This window comes from Furipterus horrens, unplaced genomic scaffold, assembly GCF_987537825.1.
Source record: "Furipterus horrens unplaced genomic scaffold, mFurHor1.1.pri manual_scaffold_10, whole genome shotgun sequence".
In the NCBI taxonomy this organism is placed as follows: domain Eukaryota; kingdom Metazoa; phylum Chordata; class Mammalia; order Chiroptera; family Furipteridae; genus Furipterus; species Furipterus horrens.
In genome coordinates, this window is record NW_028327180.1 from 5,971,022 (window position 1) to 5,997,842 (window position 26,821).

Sequence of the window (26,821 nt, forward strand, 5' to 3'; positions counted from 1 at the left end):
CCACGTGGAGGGGCCCTGTCTGTCTGTCTGCATGTCTGTGCGTCTGTCCGTGGAGGGGAGCCTTGCCGAGTTTGGTAAAAGGCTTCCCGTGAGCACTCGGTGATTTCTGCATGTCTGACATTCCCTCTGTGGACCTCTGTGCCCGCAGGCCTGTCGACAACGTGGTCTCAGAATTCCCGGACCCCGCACAGGAGAGGCTCCTGCTCCCGACCCGAAGACCGGAAGCCCTCTGAGGTACGCGCCTGATACACGCCGGGCACATGCGCACGTGCCCGCGGCCTCTGGGCCTCAGTTTCCAACTCTGTACGAGGGAGGCCGCCCAGGTGTGTCCCTTGGGACTCGTGCGAGGAGCAGGCGGGCTGCCCCACACACAGCACACGAGGAGGAGCGGCGGAGGCGGTGGCCGTGGTGGATGACGCTCTGTACTTCTTCCCTCCGCGCTCTTTGCTGGCTCCCAACACCGTGTCCTCCGGCCGGGCCACCAGCAGGCGTGGCCACGGCCTGTCTCTGCCAGCTCGGGTCTGGCTTAGCCCTAAACTTGGCAACAGCAATGTCATTCTGGGAGTTCTGTTTGGGGGGGGATTATGCTTAAGGCCTTTCCCCTCTTTCCAATTGGTTTATCAGCTTATGTTTCCCCTACCCCCCATTTTGTTATCCACCTGTCTGTCCGCCGTTGATTCTCTATTGATCGATTTGGGATTGGTTTTTAGGAGCCTTTCTCTGCTGGCTTTTGTTCATCAGGGGCTCCTACCAGACCTAAGATCTGTTTCCTCTGAATACTATTGCTGGGCTTTGAGGATTTAAATCACTGAGAAAAGGCATTTTAGTTTATTCTAGTTTTCACGTGGGCAGGTTACAGGAAAGAGTTGGCTTCAGTCCCTTGGTTTGGGCAGGTGAGCTCTCAGACCGCCTGACCTGCGGCCTCACGCGCCGCGCTCCTGGTTCTCCCACGAAACGGGGGTTGCCGGGTGCGAGCCGGACTGTGGGAGAGGGGCACCCTCACGAGGGGCGGTCCGCATCCTTTAGACGTGTAGGAGCCTCCCGGAGGGCGAAGGCTCCCGGAACGTGGCCGCTGTGTCCCGTGTTCATTCTAAGCACCGGCCCGTGGTACTGGCGCTGCCCCTCCCCTGCAGTTCCCTGTGCTGCCGCCGTGACCCCCAGCGCCTCTCTGACGCTCACACGGTGCCCCTGGGACTCGGCACCAGCGGCGAATGGGGCTGAGAGCAGCGTGGACGGTTGTCCCTGGTCCCTGACCCATGTTTTGTTCCAGATTTTTCCTAAAAGTTCTGACATCAAACACCTTTATACCTAATACGCTTGTGTGGAACTCTGCCAGGAACTTGGGGGTTTGCATCCATTTGGGGGCCTCTGTTTCGGTTCTTGGCCGTCCCCACCCAGGGCTTTCCGTAAAGGAATGGTGGGCTTCCTTTCTCAGCCCGTTGCCGCAGTTTGAATTTCCTGTTTTGTAAAACCGATTTTTTCACTTACAAGACTTAGTTGGAATGCATTTTTTTTTTTTTTTTTTTTTAAATTTGATTCTTGATGTGGACGAATGTTTTTAAGTCCTTTGTTTTAAAGGACTTGTCCTTCGGGGTGGAGGGCATGGCCTGGCCGGGCACCTGCTTGGGGACTCAGTGCTGTGAGGAACCCGATCTTACTTGTGCTTTTATGGAAGGTACGTCCCGGTTCTCAGTGTTCCTGGGACTCGGGGAGGGAGGAGTGGCATGCTGGGGAACAGCCAGCGTCAACCAGCAGGCTCAGACGCTGCCCCAGACTGTGTGACGGGGAAGTTTATGAAAGTGCTCACCAGCCTGAAAAGCCACCAGGAAAAGCAAACACGGACCTCTTTGCGGGCGTACAATGTGCACTGTGCTCAGCAGCACAAGAAAGAACCCCCTGTCCCTCTTTAAGGAGAGCGCGTTTACACAGTGTAAACAGAGAGGGTCACAGACACAGGCCCGCTCCGTGCCAAACACAGCTCTGGGCCGGCGCTGATGCCGGCCTAGAGCTTCCTCCTGTTGCCCTGAGACAGGCGTGGGCTGGGGACGAGCCCCGGCTGGGAGACAGTGCCCGGGCCCGCCCCCGTCGGGGCCTGTGACACAGGACTGCGGAGCTGTCTTGGCAGACATACTTTGGAGTCCTGTGGGTCTGTTCTTGGCAGGATGAGAGAGGGCGGGACCTTGTTGCTGCTTCTCTCCCCCTTATTCCCGCACAAATGCCGCCTGGCGTGTAGAAATTATGCAGGGAGAGGTGCTCCCGCGTGTGTGCTGAAGGCCCCCTCTCCGCTGGGCTCCCTCGGCCTGTCCCTGCTCTGTCCCAGCCTGCGCTTGCCTGGCACGCCCTCCCAGACCCCTTGCCGCGTGCCTGGGGACTGCGGCCTGGGGACCCAGGCTGGGTGGTGGCTGCCTGAGGGCAGAAGAGGGGGCCTGCTGGGGCTGGTTTGGGTTTGAAGTTTCTCCGTGGTTTAGCGGAGCTTTGCTTCTTAAATACCTACCGAAAGCGCGCTCTTGAGTGAAGCCCCTCCCCCCAGGTGTCCGCGGGCCCTGGTGACGTGAGCGTCCCATGAAGTTGCTCTGCGACTGTTGCTGTGGCCCCTGGCGGGTGCGTGAGCCCGAGAGCCCAGGGTGTGGCGGGCCAGACTGGCGCTCTGTCGATCCGGTGACCTTGTCCCTCGGCAGCGCCATGGCTGCCCTGCAGCTGCCGGAGCTCTGAATGAGAAAGCAAGTACCCAGTGGCAGTGACCGTGTCCCTCCCTTCCCAGGTGTTCAGGACAGACCTGATCACCGCCATGAAGCTGCATGACTCCCACCAGCTGAACGCGGACGAGTACTACGTGCTGGCAGACCCCTGGAGACAGGAGTGGGAGAAGGGCGTCCAGGTGCCCGTGAGCCCCGGGACCATCCCGCAGCCTGTGGCCAGGTAGGCGTGCCCCAGGGAGAGGGCCTGCTCCCCGCCCCGCGCCTTTGTGCCCAGACCGCCAGGGCCGAGGAGGGCAGTGTCTCCTCCGCTCTTCCACCTGGTCCCCAGGGGCCAGAGAAACGCGGTAGAAACATGGACGGCACAGCTGTCCTGGAAAGGCACTGCCCTCCTCGGAGGGGGCACATTGCAGGACTCTGGGAGGGTGACCGGCTGGGCGGGACTTGGTGTTTGCACCCCCACACTCCCTCCTCCTGCACTCGCTCCTCCACCCTCAGCTACGTCCACACTGCACAGCAGCTCTGCCTGGGCGGCTCCCTGGGCCCTAAGGTGGTCACTCCCTTTGGAGGAGCACAGGGCGCGGGGGAGGGACATCCTGGGTGAGCTCTCCTGTGAGTGGGCTTTGCCTGCTTCTCGTGAGGCTCTGTCTGGATTTCCCTGCACCCACTGTCCCCTGGAGGGGCGGGCCCTCGGCCGCTCAGCTCAGCGTGGGCTGTGGTCAGTTTGCTCTTGTCTCTCCGTCCAGCTTCACGGAGATGGGCTCCGCTGCCTGGCCCGGCACCGGCTTCTTCACTGTGGCCTGTCTTCCCCGCGCCATCGCCTGGCGTGGACGGAACTTCCCTCTGGGCCTCCCCCGCCGCCCCCCCACACCCCCACTCTGTCTCTGCAGGCACTTGAGCTGATTGAGTTTGATTATTGCCCTTGGGGATCTCTGCAACAAATATCCACATAGATTTGTAGGTTTAAATGACCGGTGGGGTGGCTTCTGGAGGCCAGACTTCCGGCCTGCAGAGGGGGTTTGTCACGGGGCTCGGGACATGTTTGCCGTGGAATGCACGTATGGGGCGTGGCACCAACTTGGCAACCCCACGCCGGGAGTTTTTCACTGATGTGTCCCTTTCACTTGGGAGCCCAGCACGAAAGCAATAAGTGTTAACACAGTTTATAGAAGTTTCAGCTGAAACCCTGCTCTTGGTCAGTTGGCCCATCTTGGTGTCCTGTAGAAAAAAGTCACTCTGGTACTGATAAGGGTGATACTGGGACACAGCCTTGGGGCCACTTGTTGATGGTCACGCAAACTGCTGACAGAGATGCAGGGGGCTGCGTGGACGAGCGGGCCTGCACCCTAGGTCGGGAGCGACCCGGTCGTTGTACGTGCTGCCGTGGCCTTAGAGAGGGGCGCAGTGCCGGCCCTCCTCCTGCTGTTGGGTTGGGACAGAGGGGCCGGGTAAGGAGGAGATGGGACCCGTGTCCCTGTCCCTGAGTGTAAGCTGGGAGAGTCCCCGACGTGGCTCAGACTCTGGTTCTCGGACTGCAGTCATGCTGATGTTAATCAGATGGGGGCCGGGTTCCCCACTTGGTCCCCAGTGTCTGCTGGGCCTGCGCTTGCCCCTGCAGTGCCGTGGAGGACCCAGTGCTTGGCCTCCAGCGTGCTGGGCAGGCCTGGTGGGTGGAAAGTGGTTTAAAGGATATCTCAGCAGGCATAGCAGCAGCTGTCATGGGTGGTGGCCAGGCCCGGGGGTGCCCTGGGAAGCCAAGTGCAAGAAAGGGCTGCATTTTGAAGACGTGCAGGGTTTTCGCTTGTCTCTGTCCATCTCGGCTGCTTTAAGGACTCCTGCTTCGTTTCGTTAGCGAGGATGTCAGGGTTTAGCCTGTTACCCCGGTGACGACCTGGGTTTGGGTGGAGGTGCAGACTCCCTCAGGGCCCTGGGACAGCCGGCCTTTTGTCTGGCCCAGAGGTCACCAGCCGCCCTGTTCCCTTGTTCACCAGAGTTGTGTCGGAGGAGAAGCCCCTCCTATTCATCAGGCCCAAGAAGTACATCGTCTCCTCGGGCTCTGAGCCCCCCGAGCTGGGCTGCGTGGACGTCCGCGCGCTGGCCGACAGCGTGTGCCGCTACGACCTCAACGACATGGACGCCGCCTGGCTGGAGCTGACCAACGAGGAGTTCAAGGAGATGGGTGAGAGCCTGCCCCCCCCGCGGCCTATCCTTGTCCGTCTCAGCGCCCGGGGCTGGCTGCGGACAGCTGTCTGGCTGTGGCGGCCGTGGGGAGGCGGACGTGGGCCTGCGCGCTGTGGAGCAGGGTCCCCGCCCCTGGGAAGTGAAGCGACCGTCCCCAGGCCACAGAAGGGCCCAGGTCAGACTCCCGCGTTCCTCAGCCTGGCCTGCCGGCGCTCTCCGGAAACGGCCCTGCGTTTTCGCCTCGGCGGTGGCTTCTCACCGAGTCCTGCTCCGGGGCTGGGTGCCTTCCTGTCCCCGTGGGGCCCCGCCTGGCTGGTCCTCCGGCTGCTGCGATCTGTCCTGTGAGCTGCTCCTCTGTGTGTAGACGTCGGAGCCTCGGAGCCTCACTCACTCCGTCTCCCGGGGCAGAGACCAGGGGAACCCAGGTGTCACCTCTGCGCACTTCAGATGCCGAAGTGTGATGAGCCAGCCGGTGAGGTCTGGTGTGGGCTCGATGCGAGAGACTGTGAGGGCTGATGGGCGCTGTGCCGTGGGCCCGGGCCGGGCAGTGGGGGCACGGCGCTCGTCTGCAGCCTGGCACGTAGCAAGTCTCTACGAGGTATTTGTGGGCGATTTCAGGTCCCCAAAGGACAGAGACTGTGGTGTGGCTTTGTGCCGCTCCCTGAGCGAGCACAGATGCTTGTTGCTGCACCGCCGGCTGCGACCAGCCTGCTGGCCAGGAGCAGGAGTATGGCTGGAGCCGGGGAAGTTGGTATTTTGATAAACAGGGTCTTCCTCGTGGTCCTTTCTTTTCGGTATTAGTGGCCAGAACGTCAGCCAGCCAGGGGGTTGTGTCACAGAGGCTGTCCTGAGCTCTCCAGAGCGCTCTTGGAGGTGCTTGCTGCCTTCCAGCTCACACCGTGCAGTCCTGCCCTGTAGCAGCTGTGCAGAGGCCGGGAGGTGCGCCGGGCGGACCAGGTGCCCGGCCTTCGGGCAGAGGGTGCAGCCGGAGACGCTGGCGCCTTCCTGGTGCCTTAGTGAGGACACCTGGCCTTACTCCTCAGGAAGGCAGCGCCCAGTACGACGCGGTTCTGTAGCGTGGATTGAACACGTGCTTTTTTTGACCTTTTTAATGGTCACAATTAATTAGAGGGCATAGGATCGTATTTTCAAAGCCAGTGGTGTTCTCAAAGCCGGCGGGAGGGAGAGGAGGGGCCTGGCCTCACACAGGCCGTTTCATACTGAACAGGGTTCGCGGTGACAGGTGGCTCTTTTGTTTATGTGTTCAGGCTTAGCACAGTGTCAGCTCTAATACGTGGTCCAATTTTTTAAAAGCCCGAGAAGGGTAAACTTGGTGGCTGCAAATGTATGATCATGCACGGAAGTCGTCGCTGGCTCTGATGACGTTTCTGTGATTCCTTGCCGGGTCCGTGTGCTGCGTCCTCTTTGCAGCCTGTTTCTTCTTTCTGCACGAGTATGTTCTTTGCAGGGAGTCTGGGCCCGGTGCACAGTGGGGAGAAAAGAGGAGACTCGCCCCAGCTCTGGCGAGGACGCGAGAACCCCGGGAACTGGAGCTCATTCCCGCCAGGAGCGCGTTCCCTGTGTCCACAGTGGGCGGTCTCCTTCGCTCTGGTCGCTCCCTGTGCTTGGCCTTTCGTGGGTCCGATTCACTGAGCCTCCCGCCCGAGTCCAGGGGGTGAAGCGGGGCGCAGAGCCGCGTGCAGACGCCCAGCGCTCACCGTGGAATCTGTTTCCGAACGCCATTGGGAGTAGCAAGTGAGGACAGTTTCTCAAAACCAGCCAGACCGCGATCCAGGGTCATAGATGAGAAGTCCCTTCTGTGATCGCCTAGGCGTGACATTGTGGTCCAGTGGTCCAGTCCCTGCTTCTCCACTTCCAACAGCACGCTGTCCCCAGTGCCTGACCGTAAGGGACAGGCTGTGGCAGTGGGGACGCATCCTGCCTTTTCAGTCAGACACCCTTCCTTGGAAGGGGCTGGGGGCCGCTCAGGACAGACGCTCATCACCTGGTGTGTTCGTTGTACCGAGTTACATGCACACGGAAGCTGCCGAGGCTGCCGGGCGGCGGTGCCGACAGCGGGGCGCTAACCGGGCCGGGGCCTCCCCAGGGATGCCAGAGCTGGACGAGCACACCATGGAGCGGGTCCTGGAGGAGTTCGAGCAGCGTTGCTACGACAACATGAGCCACGCCATCGAGACGGAGGAGGGCCTGGGCATCGAGTACGACGAGGACGTCGTGTGTGACGTCTGCCAGTCGCCCGACGGCGAGGACGGCAACGAGATGGTGTTCTGTGACAAGTGCAACATCTGTGTGCACCAGGTATGGGGGCTTCCCCTGGGGACGACACCTTCCTGTCCCCAGTCGTGTCTCGCCGTGTCCGAAGTCTTTCCTGCCGCTTTTGCAGCTGGAGGACCGGAACCTTTCCAGGGGCCCCTCTTCCTTCATGTGGTTGTATTCTGGTCCCCAGAAGTCAGGTTTACTTACAAAGAGCCCCTGAGCCCCCGGCCCTGCTCCGGCACCCAAGCCGAGGTGTGCAGAGCTCTGGAAACCCCTTGCCGAGGGGGTTAGTCAGCTGGACTAGCCTCTCCGGGATGGCCATCGCCCAGGACCACATTCCGGGGGGCCGCAGTAGCAGCATCTGTCCTACCGTTCCGGGGACCAGCAGTGTGAAGCCAGGGGTGGCCGCCCGAGCCTCCTTCCTCGGCGTCCCCAGCTCCCGATGGTGTGCCGACGCCTGTTGGCATTCCTGGACTTGAGCCGCGCACCCCAGTCCCTGCCTCTGTCGTGGGGTGCGCTTCCTTTGGGTGCCTGCACACCCGGCAAGGGTGCCAGCCCCCTGCAGTGCGGCCTCGTCCTAACTAACTGCCTCTGCAGAGGCCCTGTGTGCAGATACATAGTATGCTTTTTGGGGTACAGACTAGCCCATGGCGTTGGCTAAGGTGTTGGTATGTAAGCTGAGCTCTTAGGAAGAGGAAAGGGTTCTCTTTCCTGGAAATGGACTTCCTGTCCTCCCTGATTGAGGCCGGTAGGATTTGGTGGTCGCGGGCCACCTTCGCGAAAAGGCACATCCTTAGCCTTCAGTGAGGGTGGACGCTGGGTGACCTGACCTGGAAGGCGTGGGACAGTCTCAGGCCTGCTCGCCTCTTTTATTGACTTTCTTAATGCAGCAGAGAAGTGACCTGGACTCCTGTGGATGTGCCGGTCACGGGCACCCTCAGCGCTGGAGAGGCTGCCCCGAGGTGCCTTCTCCTGTTCATGCCAAGATGTAAAAGCTGCCCTAGACCGTGTGGAGGTTGCTCGGGCGACCTCGGGCAGGAGGGTCACGTGTGCTCTGGCAAGTTCGTGGATTGCCCTTCTCTGCGCAGTCATGGTCTGCCCCTCGGCCGCCCTGCGGCCTGCAGACCTCACCGGCTGTGGCCCTGCCCTGCTCATTCGGGCCAGAGGCGCGAGGGGCAGGGCCTCCCCCTTGAGTCACGAGGGAGCCCGTCTCACAGCCCTGGGTTTTCAGCTTGTCCAGGAAGGGTCTCGGGGACCACCGAGACTCCTTGTAGTGGTTTGCGGTGTTGAGATTGGGCGCAGTGTGACGGCCCTTGCCGCTTTTTGTGGCCGGCGCTGTGAACCTGGGTGGCATTTCAGTTTTATGGTGTGACTGTTTTACTTTTCTTTATCCCCCTGAGAAAAACTGTATTTGGAACAAAGGGCTGTGCCTGGAAACTGCTCAGACCCCCTGTTTGATCAGTGAGGTAACTGCTGTCGGTCAGGGTGCCCCGCTGTGGGTCAGTGGCAGCTGGACCTGGAACTCGGGGTCCCGGGGCCCCCGCCCTGCTGCCCGGTCTTGTGCCTTCTGCCGTAGCCACCTTGTCTCTTCCCTGGAAATTCCTTGTGGGTCATGTTTCTTTTGAGATGTTCTTCGTGGCTCGACCTTGAGGCATATTTTATTTAACCTTTTAATTTTATTTAGACTTGCTGTTCCCGTAAAACATAAAATTGCCTTTTCAGATGTGACTTTCTCTGGAATGACTGATGGGAACCTTTTAGGATATGAAGCTTTCACGGAGCCACTTGGCTCTATGAAACACGTCTTCCCCCAGGGAGCCCGGGCTGACAGCGGCTCATTCACGGCCCCGCCGCCGCGCCCCGAGCTCCGGGCTCGCTGTGCCTGCGCTGCGCTCGGCTCCGGCCTGTGGTTTCCTCTCGGCGCCCCGGGTTCAGATTGCACAGGGCCCGCTTTCCTGTCTGGGGAGCCGGAGCTCGGGCTGCCGTCTCCCGGCTTCCTGACGTGCAGGTCATCTGAGGACAGGGCTCTGCACTTGGCGTGTTTGGGAGGCTCTGAGTGGGCTCCTGGTACCGTCGTGGTTTTGTTTCTTGGCCTATTTAAGATTGGCCTTTCCTTTCTTTGAACCGTCGTGGCGACAGTTGTAGAAGCCTTGATTTCTGCAGTTTCCTGCCCTGTGTCACTTTGCCATCTTGTGCAGAGCAGGCTTTAAAGCGTCAGTGAAGAAGACCACACTCTCTTTGTCCAGAAGCCACGTTTTTGTCTGGGCCTGTCACGCAGGGATCCCGTCAGGAGTGTTGGCTCGTCCCGGGGAGCAAGGTGCTCCTTGGCTGCGGCTGTTCCCAGGAGCGTGGGGAGACGCTGGGTCGCTTTGTGTTTTTCCTCGCTTGGAACCCCACCCACGTGAGAGCGGGGAGAACCCGCTTCCCCTCCTCAGCCCTGAGGGTGCTCTGAGGGTCTGCTGCCTGGTGTTCAGGGAGCTGGTGTGGACGGGTTTTCTGTCCTCAAGGCGTTGTCACAGCCGCCCGCATGCCCACGGGCTGCGCCGTGGGGCCCTCGCTCTTTCCTGAAGGGGGGGGTGTGGGCGTGGCGGTGCCTGTCTTGCTGCTTGTTTTGTTAAAGTCCTTGCAGGTGGCTTAAAATTCCTAACTATAATGAGAAAATGAGCCTTTTTTTTCCTTTCTCTCTTTTCCCTGGGGCTGTGTTGTGGCCCCTCAGGCCTGCTACGGGATCCTCAAGGTCCCCGAGGGCAGCTGGCTGTGCCGCACGTGCGCCCTGGGGGTGCAGCCGAAGTGTTTGCTGTGTCCCAAGAAAGGAGGAGCCATGAAGCCCACCCGCAGTGGGACCAAGTGGGTCCACGTCAGCTGTGCTCTGTGGATCCCCGAGGTAGGTGCTCCTGGCCTTCGTCGGAGTCGGGGTCCTGGCTTTCGGCTGGGTTCGGGGAGGGGCATTCACACACGGGCCCGGCTGTAGCTGACGCGGAAGAAGACACCTGGTGAGCGATACCCGCGTCTCCCTTAGCCTGAGCGTCCAGCACGCCGCCACCTTGTCACCGGCGTACCTTTGGGGGATGATAGTTGGGGGCAGTGTGAGCTGGACGGTGTTCAGACTTCGATCCAGATGTCCCCACAGGCGACCCTCCTGCTGGGGCCGCGTCCCTGGGGGCAGACCTGCAGCCTCGCGGCCATGACACCTCCTTCCCCGGGATGGGCTGTGCCCAGTGAGCCGTGCGTGCGCCGTCACCGTGGTTCAGGAGCCCCTGCTTTAGGTCACACTTCTGCGACTTTTATTAAAATTCTCCCTTAGCCGCAACCTTCTTAATTTCAGGTCTGGTGTAATTTATTTCAAGTCCCAGACCTTGACTAATTTAATTTGCATGGCTCACTGTGAGAAGATCATTTGCGATTCAAATTTCGGTGGTTTTTTTTTTTTTTTTTTTTTTTTTGGTGTGTGATTTTTGGGGCATTTTCCTCCTGAGGAGAATGACCTGGGGACGGTTTGGTTGTGGCTTCGGCTTCACGCCTCGGGTCTTGGCACACTGGACCCCGTGGTGGTTTTCTGCTCTGTAGTGATCTTTTGAATTTGAGAAGAATAGCTTTACTCAGGGACAGTAAAATCACTCTCTGTTGACCTCCTCCATCCGTCCTGGTCACACCACTGGGGGCCAGAGGTGCAGCACGTGGCTGGCCAGACACCAGGTGGGAAGCAGACGCTCCCCTGTCTGAGTCACATGACTCCCTGCATGCACGGAGGGGATGCTGGGCTCTGGGCTCTCCTGCCGCTGCCCCCAGCTGTCCCCCGAGCTGTCCTGACGCTTAAAGTAGGGGACGCTCTCTCGCTGTTTCTTGGGCCTCCAGGTGAGCATCGGCAGCCCCGAGAAGATGGAGCCCATCACGAAGGTGTCTCACATCCCCAGCAGCCGGTGGGCCCTGGTGTGCAGCCTCTGCAGCGAGAAGTTCGGGGCCTCCATCCAGGTACGGCCTGCTCCCAGGGCTTCGCGGCCCTCCCTGTCTTGCAGGGAGCAGGGTGGGGGGCTGTAGGAGCTCCGGGGGTTAGGGGGTGGGACAGGAATCCAGGCGGCGGGGTGATAGTCTCACTGCCCTTTGGAGGTGGCCAGGCATGGCTCCGGTGTGGTCTGGGCCTGTGTCATGCGTGGATTGTGTCCTGTGTGAGCAGGACCCCAGCTCAGCCTCCGCAGGGCACCTCGGACTCCTCCGCCTGAGCCGTGAGGACGGTCCGGCATGTCTGCCTGCTTCCCTCTCTGCTCCCAGCTCGGCCAGCACCTCCGGGAAAGAACCAGTGCTGACACTGGAGGGTCAGCGCCCTCGTACCTGTTTACCTGCTGAGCAGCAGGCCCACCGCAGGCTGCCAGCACTGCTGGTGTCCCGGGTGGGCGCGTGGGTGTCATGCCTTCGGTGTGTGACCTGAGCCTGGCAGACTGATGTTTCTGCATCGGGTACGCAGGCTCCAGGGGGCACCGGCTGGCTAGGGGGACACCGCAGTGCGAGCCGCTGCGCTGACCAGTCCGGATACCCAGTCCTTCACGGCACTGTGCGTGTGTGTGAATGTTGCCTGCTTTTCCTTTGTCCGCACACAGACAAGTGTAGAAACTTCGGGGAGAGAAGTAAGGGGAGAAGATAGATGGCAGGCTGTCCTTTTTCCTGTCGTCTAAAACTGAGAAGTTACTTTCTGGTCCCCACGTTACTGGCATCTCTAGAAGGTCCTGGCTTAAGAGGCCTGGATCGCTGGTCCCTCCAGGCCTGCAGACGCTGCGTATGGCTAGCCTGGCCCTAAAGGTCGGGTAGCGGCTCAGGCCCAGGCCCCGCCTCCGTCTCCCCGTCACATGCACGCCAGGACCTAGGTCAGACTGCCAGTGGCGTGTTTTAAAGAAGTGACCTCATTTGGCAGAACCGGTTTGTATTTGGCTGATAAATATTTCTTTTGCTAAGGTAACCCATTGACTGGTGGTCTTTAAACTTTTTCATTTTAGACGCCTAGCAGTTCTGCTTTCCTTCATTATCACTTCCACTGGTGTTCAGGAACCCCGAACGTAACAAATATTCAGGGGCTGAGGCATGAGACAGCTGGTGGGGTTTGGCTGTGGACCCTGGAAATAGTGCAGATTTTCGTATGCAAACAGCATCTGCTTAAAACGAAACCACGACAGAAGCCTCTGGCCTGAGAGTTGCATTAGGAGAAAATGGAGGAGAAAAAAACTTAAAGCCTCAGAATAAATAAAAAGGCATTAGCATGTGTGTGTGCGTGTGTGCGTACCTGTTCCAATGCTTGCAGGAACGGGCTGTGGCAAACCCAGGACAAGGGACGTCATTTCCTTCCCGGTTACCTGAAGCTCTTGTGAGGGTAGCGTTCATGCGCCTCCCCCGCACGGCCCCCGGTCCCCAACTGCTGTTTACAGATGGGTGGACAGGATGTTTGTTTTTCTTTTGAAGAGGGATAAGGTGACCTTTTTTTTTTTTTTTTTTTTTTTGGCCATTGACCTTTTTCCCAGAACATTAATCTGAAGGAGAAGAGGCCAAAGGAGGTTGATGATTTTTCATATCTGCCCAGAATGGACTGATTTTTATTAAAGAATTCCTCTCGGAAATGTCTGCAGCTGTGAAGGGCTCTGGTTTACGTTTCTGTAACATCTGTTTGCTGAGTCAACCTGAATCGGAAACCCCAAAGGAAGGCCACTTGGCGTTTTTACAAAGCCCTGTATAAATATTCCGCCGCAGCCCGTTCCTCCTGGAGGCCGGAGCGCCTGGGTTAAGTGCAGGTTAAGCCAAACACAGACCACGCTGTGTCTCGGCATCCGCTCCCATCCCTCCTTCCCACCTGGCTGGGTGCTCAGGGAGGGGCAGCCCCTGGCCTGGTGGGGGCCAGGTGTGCGAGTGTGTTCTGCCCCTACAGCCGACTCCACATTTCTTGGAATTGGGGTTAGTTACGGTAAAACTGCAGCTTCCCCTCCGTGTGCTTGTAAGTGTTGGTACTGAGGGCGTGGGAACGGGAGCTGGGCTTTCTGTCCTTGGGGGCGAAGAGACTTGATAGCGATGAAGAAATCCTGACTGGCAGTGAGGCATCTCTCGATGCTGAGATGGGAAGGGAAGCCCCAGCTCCAGCGTCCGCTGCTCAGGGTGCTGAGCTCAGGCCCTGCTGAGCGGGCGTGGTGAAGCTTTGCAGCTGCCCGCGCTCCGGGTCCCGTGTCTCCGAGGCCCAGGCCAGCTCCCGTCACGTGGACTCACCCGACAGAGTGCTGCCTTTAAAGAGACTGGCTTCTGTCACAGTGGGGAACCTCTTCCAGGGCTTCACCCGGTGAGATCAGAGAGGAGAAGTCCATCATGTGCCTCTGCCAGGCCGCTGGCCCGCTGCCTGGGTTCAAGGCACTAAATCGCAAGCCTGAGGCTGTGAGCAGGAGGTGCTTCCTCAGGGAAGGGGCAGAGTGATGACGCCCGGCCTCTGGGCGACCTCCTCACGCAGCATCGGTCCCTCCCAGTGCTCTGTCACGGCAGTGAGTCCCAGCGCGGCCAGCACTGCCAAGAGGGGCACACGCGGGTCTCAGCGCACCCCCACTGCCCAGGAAGCGTTTGGCAAGGCTTCCTAAGGGTGTGCAGATCTGTACCGTCCTTCCTGGGCTCAGCCCTCCTCATCTCCTGTTCTTTGTACTTTTCGGGCGTTTTTATTCATCCTCTTGCTAGTGCTGGGACTCTGCCTGGCTGGGCCTGGGGGTTCCAGTTCCCGGAAGAACTGACCCGGTCCTCACTCTCCCTGGGGAGATTTCTATCAGCCCGGCCTTTTCCTATAAACGAGGAAAGAGCCTGCATGTAAAGAGAAAGCAAACCCGTGCTTCCGAGTAGACTGCCCATGAGCACGCGCCCCTTTGAGCCATTTGAGTGCCAGGCCCCCTTGGGCTTCATGGGCAGTCCTGTCTCTGGAAGGCCACGGGGCTGCAGGTCCTGGGCTAAGTGTTTATGAGCCTTTCCCCGGAAGAGCTCCCTTCCCTGACTCAGAGCAGGATGGGCCGTCCCCAGGGCTCACTTCGGGGTGCTGTGTTGCAGCGCATGCTGGCGCGCGGCTCTGCATGTACGCGGGGTGCGAGGCGCTGAGGGGCCCTGCACTGTCCTGTGTAACCGATCTCTCCTGTCCCCGCCTGTCCCCCAGTGCTCTGTGAAGAACTGCCGCACGGCCTTCCACGTGACCTGTGCTTTCGACCGGGGCCTGGAGATGAAGACCATCTTGGCGGAAAACGACGAAGTCAAGTTCAAGTCCTACTGCCCGAAGCACAGCTCCCACAGGAAAGCCGAGGAGAGCCTCGGGGAGGGGGCTGCTCCAGAGAATGGGGCCCCCGAGGGCCCCCCTCGGAACCCGCTGGAGCCCTTCGCCAGCCTGGAGCCCGAGCGGGAGCAGGCGCACCGGGTGAGTGTCCGGAAGCAGAAGCTGCAGCAGCTGGAGGACGAGTTCTACACCTTCGTCAACCTGCTGGACGTGGCGCGTGCGCTGCGGCTGCCCGAGGAGGTGGTGGACTTCCTGTACCAGTACTGGAAGCTGAAGAGGAAGGTCAACTGCAACAAGCCCCTGATCACTCCAAAGAGGGACGAGGAGGACAATCTCGCCAAGCGGGAGCAGGACGTCTTGTTTAGGAGGCTGCAGCTGTTCACGCACCTGCGGCAGGACCTGGAGAGGGTAATGATCGACACTGACACCTGGTAGTGACCTAGCGAAGAGGATGGCATGGAGGCCGGCGCGTGCCCCGGCCGGGTGCGCTGGCCCGCGCTCACGGCCACCCCTGTACGCCCCACGGCACGAGGTGGTGTCCGTTCAGTATCTTTATGGGCTGGGGAACTCACTGTACAGACGGGCAAGACTGCCACCGGGTGGGGAGCTTCTCTGTGACTTACTTTTAAATACTTCCCTGTGAATCCTTATTGTTCTTCTGCAAGATCCAGTGGGGGTATGTCTCCGCACCCCATTCTAGAGCTAGAGGGAACTGAGCCCCAGGAAACTGACCGAAGGGTGGGCCCCGAATTGCTTACAAGCAGAATTAGAAAAAATGGATTTGACGAGTGGCAGGGCCGGCAGAGATGGGAGGATGTCCGCTCAGCCTGGGGATGCTCCCCAGGTGCTGTGGGCACACTGCCTCTGTGCCCCTCGTTTCCTGGCGGCGGCCCAGGGGCGCGCCCCGTGCTGTCACGGAGCAGGGCCGGCTGTGGGTGCTGGCGTGTGGGAGCGTGTCTGTCCAGCGGTTCTGGCAGTTGAGGTGCTGAGCCAGCCCCCTGGCTGTGTGTGTGTGTGTCCGTGTCCTTGTGTGTCTGTGGCGTGTCCCCGTGTGGGTGTGGGGGTCCTAGGCCTGCTCCGCACACACCACGTGATCACACTGCAGCGCCGCTGGAGGGGGCGGCGGTGGGCCGCGTGGGGCTGCTGCCCGCCCGCCCTCCAGCGGCTGCTGCTCCCTGCTCCCCTGCTCCGCCACCTCCGGGCGTCCCCGCCCGGGCTTCTTTTTCTGCCACGGGGGGTGTGAGGGGCGGGCCGTCTGCCCCCGCAGGGCCTCCTCTCCCCGGAGGCGGTGTCTCACTTGCTCCCTACTTGGGGGTGCGTCTTCGAGCTCCCCGCCAGATTAGATTCGTTAGCGCACGGGAAGTGGACCCGCTTCCGGCCCGGGGCAGCGGGCGCCGGACGGCGGGGGAGTGAGCGCATCTCCCCGAAGCGCCTAACCTGCTAGCGGGGAGCGGCTCACTCCCTGGGACAGCCGACTCGGGGGGGATTGGAAATGAGAGGGTAGGCGAAGGGCAGGGTGACTTGGGGGCATAGTGAACCCAGAGACCCAGACCTCACAGACCTGCGCGCCCCCGGCCGAGCGCCGCTGGTGACGCCCCTTCCACGGCCAGGGCGCGAGCTGGGCCCCGGGCGAGGCGGGCGCGCGGCCCGAGGGCCGGGAGGCTCCTGCTCCCACGCGCCCCCCGGTGGTGAGTGGGAAGAAGACCTCGCCTCCCGACCACGTGTGGGGGGCGCTTTTGTTCAGAGGGCAGAGAGAGGTTCGGAAGGATAAACCGGAGTCCTGCCACCTGCTGTACTCGGTGCCTGAGCTGTGGAGTCAGACACTCCTCGGGCGGGAGGACGAGAAGTCTCGATGTTCGGACTGCGTTTGTCTCGCGATCACCACGAAATAAAAGTGTAGAAAATGCTTGTGGCATACTAACTCCTCTGTACTTAAGTTACCCAGATTAACACGCACATATAATTAAACTCCAAACGTTTTTTTGGAATCATCACTGTTGCTTTTTAAGTAGAATGATATCAATTCTGTAATGAGAAACAGGGAATAAATCAGGATTTGTGTGTGTGTGTGTGTGTGGCATTCCTTACATTTACTTCAGTCCAGAGCCCACGAGATTGCAGGGTATTTAGTGTCAGTTTAAAGTGGGCTTATTATAAGAAAAGATGCGTTTTCCAAAATTTGCCATGAGGCCTGTGATGGTGGAGGCTTTAAAAGGTGAAATCCTTGCCGTGCCCCAGAGAGCGGCGCAGCTGTTGGTGGTTATAAACGGCATCAGGCCAAAGGCTCACCAAGGCAGGGGTGACTGAACAAATCGTAAACGGATGCTCTGTCTTTCGCTTAGAGCCCTGCCTAATTCACACGGTAGGACTTCCTAGCAGGGACACAGGATCAGTCACTCTCTGGGGCAGCATTGAGGCAGAGGAGCACCCTGCATTCATGTGAATAGCTGGTGAGCGTTAACGGCGATGGCTCTTCCTGCCAATACACACCTGGGTGCGTTGCACACCTGCTACCAATTCTGACTCAACGCTAGGTGATAGGAATGGATTTCAGGAGGGTGTGGGACCCTGCACCTTTAAGAAGACATGATTGCTGGTTGGTGGGCGGTGATGTCGTTTCCCAGGCCCTCATCTCTTGGGGTGGGGGTGGGGGGCTCTTCCCCCTGAGTGCTGTCTCTGAGACGTAGTATATTCACACGGACACACCATCTCTGCACGTCAGGCTCGGAGGGGCCCGGTCCTGGGGCCTGTCCTGCTCAGTGCCCCAGGGAACGGTTCCGTCTGAAAATCTGGTGGAGCCGCAGGGATCCCTGAGCCAAAGGCACGCTAAGCTGTAGTGCGGCAAGCTGTGTTTGGGATTCCAGAAAACCCCTGACACCATTCTCAGATTCCTGAGGGAGGGCCATGGCTCTCCCAGAGGGGTCCCCCACCAGCAGGAGCGTTACCTTAAGGAAACTGAATAGAAATCCAAGTTTTGGGGCCTCCCTTCTGATTCCAGAAGTCTTGGGGTTGGAGGCCAGCGTTCTGTGTGGGAGGGAAACCTGATAAAGGTCTGGCTCAGGTTGAACATGGTCTGAAGGTGCACCCAGGAGTCGGGGCTTAGTTGTTTTTTTTTTTTTTTTTTTAATTCTCACCCAAGGAAATGTTTACTGATTTTTAGAGAGAAACGTCAATGTGAGAAAAATATTGAATGGCTGCCTCCTATATACGCTCCGACCAGGGATTGAACTCTCACCCTTTTGTTGTACGGACGATGCTCCAACCAACTGAGCCCCCTGGCCAGAGCATGAGCTGGTTTTGGCGGGGGGCACCTCCCCACTGGCCGCTGGGAGAAGGTGGAGCAGGAAAGGACTTAGGTGGGTGGTGAGCAGGAAGGGCCAGGCATCGCCTGCTTTCCGGGTGGAGCCTCCGTTCAGAGCTCCACGCACGGCTGCTGGAGTGCATGGTCCTGCGAGGAGAATAGGGTGCTCACTGTTTTAAATGTGGCCAGCCTGGCCTGGGTCATTCAGGCGCTGGTTTGGTCCAACTGAAAGTGAACCCTGGCCTTTGCTTCTTTTGGGTTCTAGTTGGAGGTTCCTCATTAGAGACCATGGGGAATAGAAGTGGGGGTTTCCCAGTGAGCAGCCAGGGTGGAAGCCTTTCCTGGGGCAGGTGGTTGAAGCCACCAAAATTAAATTTGAATAGTCAACAGGGCTCGGGTCTCTGGCTTCCCTAGTTTCTATTTCTATGGATAACTTCAAGTAACAGATGTAAGTATCTCTGTTGTCCATCCAGCAGGAGAGGAACCTGTCTATCCTAGAGGCCAGGGTTTGTTCCCATCCCCTAGTTCCAGAGGTCTGATTCCTCGTCTTACTGTAAAAATTGTTTTTCAAAAGTTCTGAATCTGTCATACCTAACCCCCCCACCCCCGCCCCGAGAGGAACAGTACTCACCAAAGGGAATAGTCCGTTAGCCACCCCACCCCCAGCAGGTGAGGATTTTTATAAAGGACACCTGCTTCCTGGCCTGGGTGTCTGTGGCTGTGAGATGAAGCACAGTCAGAGACAGGGAGAGTGATTGACTCCTCTGGTCTTTAAGATGACACATATATATATATATATCCTGTTTCAATTAAGAGAAGTACTAGGAAGATGCTAAGTAGTGAGTGGGGTGCTCCTGCTTCAGGCTGGAAATCCCACGTGGCCGTAGGTGTGGGAGCCAGTGAGCTCCCAGTGCCTCCTGTCCTTTTGCAAATGAGGCTGCCTGAGCCACTGGACTCCTTGGGGCTCAGATGGGACTGAGACCTGAGGGGTGTGTCTGAGCAGAGGCCAAGGTGCGGCCTTGTGTGTCTGGCTTCTCATCGTCCCTGCAAAGGAAAGGGTCAGTGACCTTCAGACCTGTTTTTAAAAAAACTTTTTATTGATCTTTAGAGAGTGAGAGAAACATTGATTTGTTGTTCCAATTATTGATGCACTCATTGGTTGAGTCTTGCATGTGCCCCGAACGGGGACCGAACCCACAGCCTTGGTGTATGGGGATGACGCTCTAACCAACTGAGCTGCCCTGGCTTGTATTTCAAGGAAGACAGCAGGGAGGGGATTGACAAGCGTCAGGGAAGTGTGATTTTTAGGAGAGTGGGCCTGCCGTTGACGTGGGAGTTGAGCTGATTTGGGGCTTGTCCGTATTTTCCGGCCGGGAGGTGGCGTTGTGCACCTGCCGTGTTGCGTTGCGATGTGTGTGTTCTGGGGCCCGTGGACTCTAGTCGGGTTTACCAGTAGGTTCAGGACTGAAGGCTGGAAGGAGGTTTGCTGACGAATCCTTTACATTTTGCATCTGTGCTGACTCATCCCAGGCGGCTTTAAAGACGGGGCAGGGATTCGTGTTGATTAGTCAGCCCTGGTCAGCCAGCGTCTGCCTGTGAAGCCCGCGGGTCGCACGTCAGGTACGAGGTGGAGCTGCTGCGTTAGCCCTGGGTCCGTTCCGTTCCTCACACAGCGTGAGGGCAGCGCCCGCTTTTCCAGCGGTGACGCAGCTGGACTTGACGTTCACGCGGCGAACCCGCAGCAGAGTGAGGACGTTCCCGGTTGGCACGTTCTGTATGATCACCAGCCGCCCGTTAGCTCCAGGCCGTTCGTGTCCAGCTGACCAGGATGTTTACTTGGATTCTTGGTGACCCTTTGGTCTGGGGGCCCTATGCAGGGACGAGTTTTTTTTGGGGGGTGGGGCTCCTGTTCTGATGGCACTCGACCCTGTGTGCCCCTAGCTCCATCTGCAGAAGACACTTGAAAAAGTGCAGCAGAGGTGGCTTTGCCCCTCTAAAGCCTTTGACCCTCCCGTTCCTGGGAGGAAGATCCTGAGGGGTGGTGAGCCGCGTCCTTTGGAGGGGTGCAGCGGCCGGTCCGGACTCGGCAGCACTGGTCTTCCCTTTGCTGGGATGAGGCGAAGGCTGGGTGTGGTGGAGGCGGCGGGCCTTTGTGGGGTTCTGGAGGCGTTCCCCGAACAACCACAGGGAGGGGTCTATGCCGAATCCTTGTTGGCAGCCCACAAGGAGATCAGAGATCAGATAACATGTTAAGTGCATTTGGATTTTAGATGTCACGCAAGGCTTTCCTAGGACAATTTTATCTCAGGTAAAGAAAAGAAAAAGCACCAAAGTACTGTTAACAATGTATTGCTCACTTAGAATCTTTATTCTCTACATTCTAGGTTCGGAACCTCACTTACATGGTGACCCGCAGGGAAAAGATTAAGCGATCTGTGTGCAAAGTCCAGGAACAGATATTCAATCTTTACACTAAGCTCTTGGAGCAAGAAAGAGTTTCAGGTATGCATTCAGCCCTTGTAGGTCCACCGTAGGGCACAGGTCTGGAAGCTGACGCTTTGCTGAGGAAGGAGAATAGTTTCTTTCATTTCCTTTTACTTATTCTGCAGAAGAACCTTAAGAAGCACAGGCTTTCCTATCTAAAGAAAACCTGTAAACATTGTGATACAGCGGGAAGGGCTAAGAATTTGGCCTCGAATATGGGTCGAATCCTTTGTCCTCTGCTTCCAGGCCAAACACAGCACATCTCAAGTTTTCCAAGTGGCCCCATTTCCTCATATGTAACTTGAGTGACTCAGCTAAGGCCTGGGAACTGCTGTGAGGCTCAAAGGGAAGAGGGACTTCTGCTTTGCAAAGCACTGGACAAGCGGGAGGTGCTGTGGGGTACCGGAAGAGATTTGTGGATTATCTAGCCTTGCAGCCACCTTATATGTTAATGGGTCTTAAGACTGTGTCCTTGAGGCGGCGTCTGCCCGGGGATAACATTGTCAGTGGGATTTTTTTGGTGTAGGTAGAATTTTGAATCTTTTTTGGAGATTCAGCACGGAGTATTTATGTATTTAGTGCCGTCTGTTTTACATTGCTCTGGGCTAAGCAAAGAGAAAAAAGAAAAAAAACACCGCGATGACTTGGAGATCAAATACAGAGTTGGACCCGAATGCAGCCTCCCTGGGCTCTGGGATCCGTGGAAGAGTTTTTGGTCCAGAGTCCAAGCTGCCTTGCAGCACTGACATGGTGATCGGTGATCGTCAGTCCCAGAGAGCAGGGAGCAGCAGGGTTTCGGAGAGGGAGGTCTGGGGAGTGTCAGGCAGACGCAGGGGCTCTTGGGCCAGGGAGGTCCCAGGTGAGCTCGGCTCTGCGCCCGTCCGCCCTTTAGTTACACCAGCAGCATCTGAAGGTCCCGCGTTGTACAGGGTCTCGGCTGCCTCGCTTTCCTGCTTCCGTGGCTTTTTGTAGCTGTAGATGACTATGACACGTGGCACCGCAGAGGGGTTATGGACCAGGGGTACGGCAGGTCCCCCTAGCATGTCTCGGCGCTCAGCGTCGTTCAGCGGAACACCGGCGAGATGCTGCTGGAGCCTCACTCTGGTGGAGGCCGATCAGCCTGTGGTCCATCGGTTTCCCTTCAAGGCGCTGAGCCTGCTGCGTGAAGTGAGGACTTGCTGGCACTTCATTAATGGAACAAAGAGGATAAAAGCCTCAGGAGTATTAAATGATATTCTTGAAGTAATACCTAGTTTTGATGGCATTAACTTATTAATACTATTATTTTAGAGAGTTTTCTCCAAGAGGAAATCATTTCTGTATGTCTCAAGCTTATATCATTAGCTAGAATTTAGCTGTAAAACTAAAAAATACGTTGGTCCAAGGGTGTTATAAGTAAAAGCACTTTGGTTTAGATTCTTTGAAGGGAACTTCCGTCTCTTCAGCGATCACTCGGACAGATTTGAGCCCTTGCGGTCGCCTCCGAGAGGGCGGCAGCAGGGGCGGGGCTTGCTGCGACTGGCCCAGTCGTTGGGTGCTGAGCGGTCACCTATAAAAGTGCTCTGCAGAGAGCGCGGCCGTGATTTCTCTCCGGCCGTGTCTCATGGACGTGGCAGGCAGCTGCCTGCGTTCCCTGCGGAGGTTTTCCCTTGGGTGTGTGGCTGGGAGCGAACCCGGTGAGGCCGGCCCGTGTCCCGGCTGGACGGTGGCCCTCCGCTCAGCAGCCCTGCCCTCCGAGATGCGGACGCGCCAGCGGTGGCCGGCTGAGAGCAGCGCCCTGTTCCCGTGGGAGCCACAGTGGGGCCGCGGCCATGGTGTACGCTCTGCTGTGTCCCTGAGGACGGGCAGGGCCGCTGCGGAATGGTGAGTGTCCTCTGTGGACACGCTGTCTGTAGGGGGTCGTGAGTTGGAGACTCTTCAGCGACACAGACCCCAAGTCAAGTCTAGATAGAACTCAAGAGGCAGAAAAGGCGTGTCCCTCTTAGCTTTGTTGGGGAAAAAGAATAAGAGCGGCGTGAAGCCCAACCTAGTGTTGGATTCTAGAGGAAACGGGCATCTCTAAACCAGCAGGTGATAGAGCACCCTCCCCTTTGGTGACCGTTCTATGTTCAGAGTCACTAGCTCTGTTCCCTTTTCATGCGTGGACCCTGTCTGCTCAGCAGTAGGTTCCCACCCAGGCTCCGGCCAGGGACGTGGGCGGAACCTGCTTTTCCTGGTGGTTCACACCCCACAGCAGACAGGAGCGTGAGCACGCGCTTCGTCGGTGCTGAAGCTCGGGCAGAAACGTGGTCCGTCTGTCGAGCTCCAGGTGTTAGGAATTCACCCAGTTTTTTCCCGGCTGAGGGTTGCAACTTCCTAGTCGGGTCGTGGGACAATTTTAGTAGCTTGTCAGCAGCATTAAAATTAAGTGAGATAGAAAACGGCAGAGTGCACGTCAGATGATGAAGGCTAATACGAGTTCATGAGAAGTGAGCGTTCACTGAGTAATGTGAAATTTAGCTCTTACTGTGATTTGCATGAAAATAAAAAAAATTATTTATTTTCAGAGAGAGGGGAAGGGTAGGGGAAAGAGTTGGAGCGAAACATCAATTGTTGCCTCTCGTACATGCCCTGACCAGGGACCGAACCCACAGTTTAAGCACATGCCCTGACTGGGGATCGAACCGGCGACCTTTCGCTCTTCAGGATGCTGCCCAACCAACTGAGCTACACTAGTCAGGGCCGCATGAAAAATGTTTGAAAAACACCAATTTAACTCATCCTCCTGTTGGTTGACACTTGAGTTGAATTCCACAAATCGGTTTACATGTAATAGAAAACATTTTCTTAAAACATTTACTACGTGTCCGGGATGATTTTAAACACCTTCCCTTACTCATTTCACATATTTACATGTATTTATCCTCCTTGTAGCCCTGTGAGGGCACAGATGGAAAAAACAGAGAAGCTGCAGTCCCTGCCCTGGTCTCACTGAGAGGCGGGTGATGGCCGCGGCTGGCAGGTGCTGCTCTGGCGTCAGGTGGGTGGTGGGGCAGGGCCTGACCACTGACCGCGCCTGCGTGGGGTCCCTTTTGGAAAGCAGGTCAGCTCTTTTGTTGAAGGGAAGTACATTCCTTGAAAAGATGTTATTTCATGAAAAGTCCTGTGAACTTCGGCCGTTTTAGAAAACGCAGCGCATTAAGTTGTGTGCAGATCGAGTGCAGAGTCTCCAGGCCGGTGATCGCTTTCCTATAAAACTCAGATGTTCGCACGCGGGGCGGCCGCGTGTTGCGCTGTGGGGCGGGGGTTTGCGTTACTGGGCGCAGAGTCTGCAGTTGTCTCCTGGGTTTGCCTCTGCCGTAACCTTCCCTTCTCCTGCTTCTGTGTTCACAGGTGTGCCTTCTTCTTCCTGCTCCTCCTCCTCGCTGGAACGTATGCTTCTGTTCAACAGCCCCTCTGTGGGCCCTGACGCCCCCCAGATAGAGGACCTGAAGTGGCATTCCGCGTTCTTCAGGAAGCAGATGGTTCGTTCACTGAAGAAGCCCCACAAGCGGGACGCGCTGCAGAGGCGCGCGGGGGGCGAAGGCAAGACCCTGCTCAAGCAGCCGGCCCTGTGCGGGCGAAGGCAGGGCGCGGGCGTCCCCGGGGGCTTTCTGAGTTTGGAAAAGACCTTTGCAGAAGCCCGTCTCCTATCAGCACAGCAAAAAAACGGTGTAATGCTGCCAGAGCCGGGGAACAGGCGAGACCATCGTTTCCATTGTGACCTCAGTAAGGGAGACGGCAAGGAAAGAACTTTGAAACAGAGCCACAAGCCCCTCAGGGCCACAGACGTGTCCCAGCGGCACCTGGACAGTGCGCGGGCCGCCGCCTCCCCCGGCCCGAGGAAGGAGGTGCCCACGTGCAACGGTTCGCTGATCAGAGTGAGCTATAACCAGACTGCAGTCAAAGTGCCTACGACACCGGCCAGCCCAGTGAAAAACTGGGGGGGGTTCCGGATTCCAAAGAAGGGGGAGCGGCAGCCACAGGCCGAGGCGCCGGAGGCCGCCTGCCACCAGCACGCGGACTACCCCTACTTGGGCCTGGGCCGGGGCCCAACCCAGGAGAGGGCGAAAAGCAAGCTGAGACCTGACCACGAGAGTGACGGCTATGCCCCCGACGTGGAGGTGAGTGACTCGGAGAGCGAGGCGTCGGAGCAGAAGTGCGTCCACGCGGGCAGCACCATCAGCAGGCGCACGGACATCATCCGGAGGAGCATTCTGGCCTCCTGATGAAACGGTGGCCTTGTCCCCGGGCTGCCAGCCCGCACGGGGCCCAGGCGGGAACCCAGCTCTCCTGAGCCACACAGGCGCATTACCTTGCAGTTCAGATTGAATTCTCCTGTTCTCAGAGTCCTTTATAAACTGCTGTGAGAAGTGTGTGTTATTTGCAACTTGCTGAGGAAATACAAGGCTGGGCTGTCACCGTAAGACACCGCTGAACTGGAAGCCGAATGAAACACTAAAACAGGAATGAATGAAGTTCAGTGTTTAAAGAGGGCAAGGATTGCATAAGCTTTGTGAGTTTTTATTGCTCTCTGTATTCTTCCCAAAGCACAAACTCTTGGTTACCTGAAAGTACGGAATCAGACATGGTTCTTGAGAAACCCTCACGTACCGCTGACTAGCCCGTGACACTAGTTTCCTAGGGCTGTGGTACATCTTGAAGTCATGTGTATACTTTGGCCCGCGGGCTCTTTTTGTTGCATAGAGTATATAGGCAGCCCCTGCGAAACTTCAGGAACTCCAGGGAATTTATGTGTAAATATACCTGATGGGGAGGAGAAGATATTTTTCAAAAGGTTGTCCCTGGAAGGTCTGAAGGGACAGGGCAGAGCTGCTGCAACTTGAGTTTAGGGTGCAAGTCTCACGGTCCCGCTGCCTGCAGCGTGGGTGTGGCTAGAGGGCTGGTGGAGAGAGAGGCCATTAGGAAGTTCCGTGGGTGAGGAGGGGCAGGCGGCGTCCCGGTTTTACCAGTCCTCTTGGCTTTCCTCTCCCCTAACCCCTGCCTGTGGGCCAGCTCGGGACTTCCCTGGCCATTGGCAATACTTGGCCATCTGGCTTCCAACAAAACAATGGTCATTCAAGTTCAAGCGATGAACTTCCAGACTCTGGCGACTCATACTTCCCAGAGCCATCCCCTAACTAGTTCATGTGTCAGGGCATCCAGCTTCCAACGTGAATGGATTCCTTAAGAATGAGGAAAAAAGGAAAAAAAAAAAAGGTTATATTTTAAAAACAATAGAAAGGCAATAAGCTGCGATAACCGCTTACCATTGACCAAGTTTATACAGGAAAGAGATTTACGTGTAATAGGTTTTCTGGAGCCCGTCCTCGGCTCTAGTTCGTAACGTGGACTTTCTAATTGCAAATGGCAATAACTCGTAAGTTATCAGCAATAAAAATTTAGCATTGAATTTGAGTACAATGTTTGTTTCTGCACTCGCAGCAGTGCTTATGTATTAAGACAGTAGATAGTGTTAAGGTCCTGTTAATTTTCTTTGGATTTCAATGTAGTTGTGCATCAAACTTAAGGAAAGTTGAAATAGCAATGAGATTGAGAATCATGGGCAATGGAAACAAGCCCAGCTTCCCCTAAATTACCCTGTAGTTTGTTAATATCAGTATTCAGACTCCTGATTCATTTATACATGTGTTTCCATGTGGCAGGGACGTTCTGATACTTAAGGAATAACGCTTTGAGTTCCATAGTTAGCTTTCAAGTCTTCCAGAGGATTGTCCACAACAAGAAAGGCTTACTGAATTCCATCTTGCTATGCAAGTTTTATCAGATGATCAAATAGTAGATCGGATGCATCCCCATTGTGTGTATGACATTTTCAAATCAAGTCTTAACTTTTTTGAATACATTGTAGTTGCTAATTCAGGGGAGGGGAGAGGATGACCCAGGTTTTTAGATGGACTATTTTTGAGCTATGGGGCTCACTTGGAAAGACTGCTTGTCCAGAGAAGCTGTTGCTCCAGATGTTAGAAGTTTCTTATGAATCCCAATTGTCCTTTCACTCACAGCCTAGTTTGAAAGTCAGATTCTCTGCATATGAGCAAAACCCTTTTGCCGAGTACAGAAGGACGGGCTTATCTACAGTTATCTTCTGACCACAGCGACAGCTCTGGGCAAGAGGGGAGTATGTGGAGTGGTAATGTGTCAAGCCATAGAAAGGAAATCAAAATTCTAAGGAAGCGTATGACCTCTCATCATTTTAGGAGGTACCAGATTCATTTGCACTATTAGGAATGCTAGTTTTGTGCAAAAATAATGCCTTACCTGTTTTCCCCCCACATTTAGGTTGAAAAGCTTTCAAACGTTCCAAGTTATGCTGAACCAAAAAAGAACAAAAACAACATAAAACAAAACAAAAAAAAAAAAATTAAAAAAAATATCCCACACAAAAACAAAACACACAAAAATAAAAAGCCCACACCCTTTGATTCTGCTTTGAAATGCAAATGGTAGAATGGGGTTTCTCAGTGGTGAGGACAGCTTTGTAAATTAGTTTCCTGTCCTGCTGGGGGCGCTGTCTGCAGCCATCACGGAGCAGCCCACCGCTGTCCTAGTGGGGTACCATTTGCTCTTTTC

The 26,821-nt window shown here is 56.8% G+C and overlaps 1 protein-coding gene across 5 annotated transcripts in view; it reads left to right on the top strand.

Moving 5' to 3' along the window:
• JADE1 (jade family PHD finger 1) overlaps positions 1-26,606 on the top strand; it is a 51,101-nt gene extending 24,495 nt beyond the window's left edge. For 4 of the 5 annotated variants that reach the window (XM_090288262.1, XM_090288263.1, XM_090288264.1 and 1 more), the window contains exons 3-11: positions 149-234; positions 2,762-2,919; positions 4,688-4,875; positions 6,985-7,196; positions 9,871-10,038; positions 11,010-11,126; positions 14,311-14,832; positions 20,110-20,227; positions 23,582-26,606. In XM_090288262.1, the coding sequence (XP_090144388.1) occupies positions 149-234; positions 2,762-2,919; positions 4,688-4,875; positions 6,985-7,196; positions 9,871-10,038; positions 11,010-11,126; positions 14,311-14,832; positions 20,110-20,227; positions 23,582-24,456 (2,444 nt within the window). In that variant the 3' untranslated portion in view covers positions 24,457-26,606. The remainder of the gene's footprint in view (positions 1-148; positions 235-2,761; positions 2,920-4,687; positions 4,876-6,984; positions 7,197-9,870; positions 10,039-11,009; positions 11,127-14,310; positions 14,833-20,109; positions 20,228-23,581) is intronic. The other variant, XM_090288261.1, reaches the window with a different exon arrangement.
• Positions 26,607-26,821: the final 215 nt, after the last annotated feature.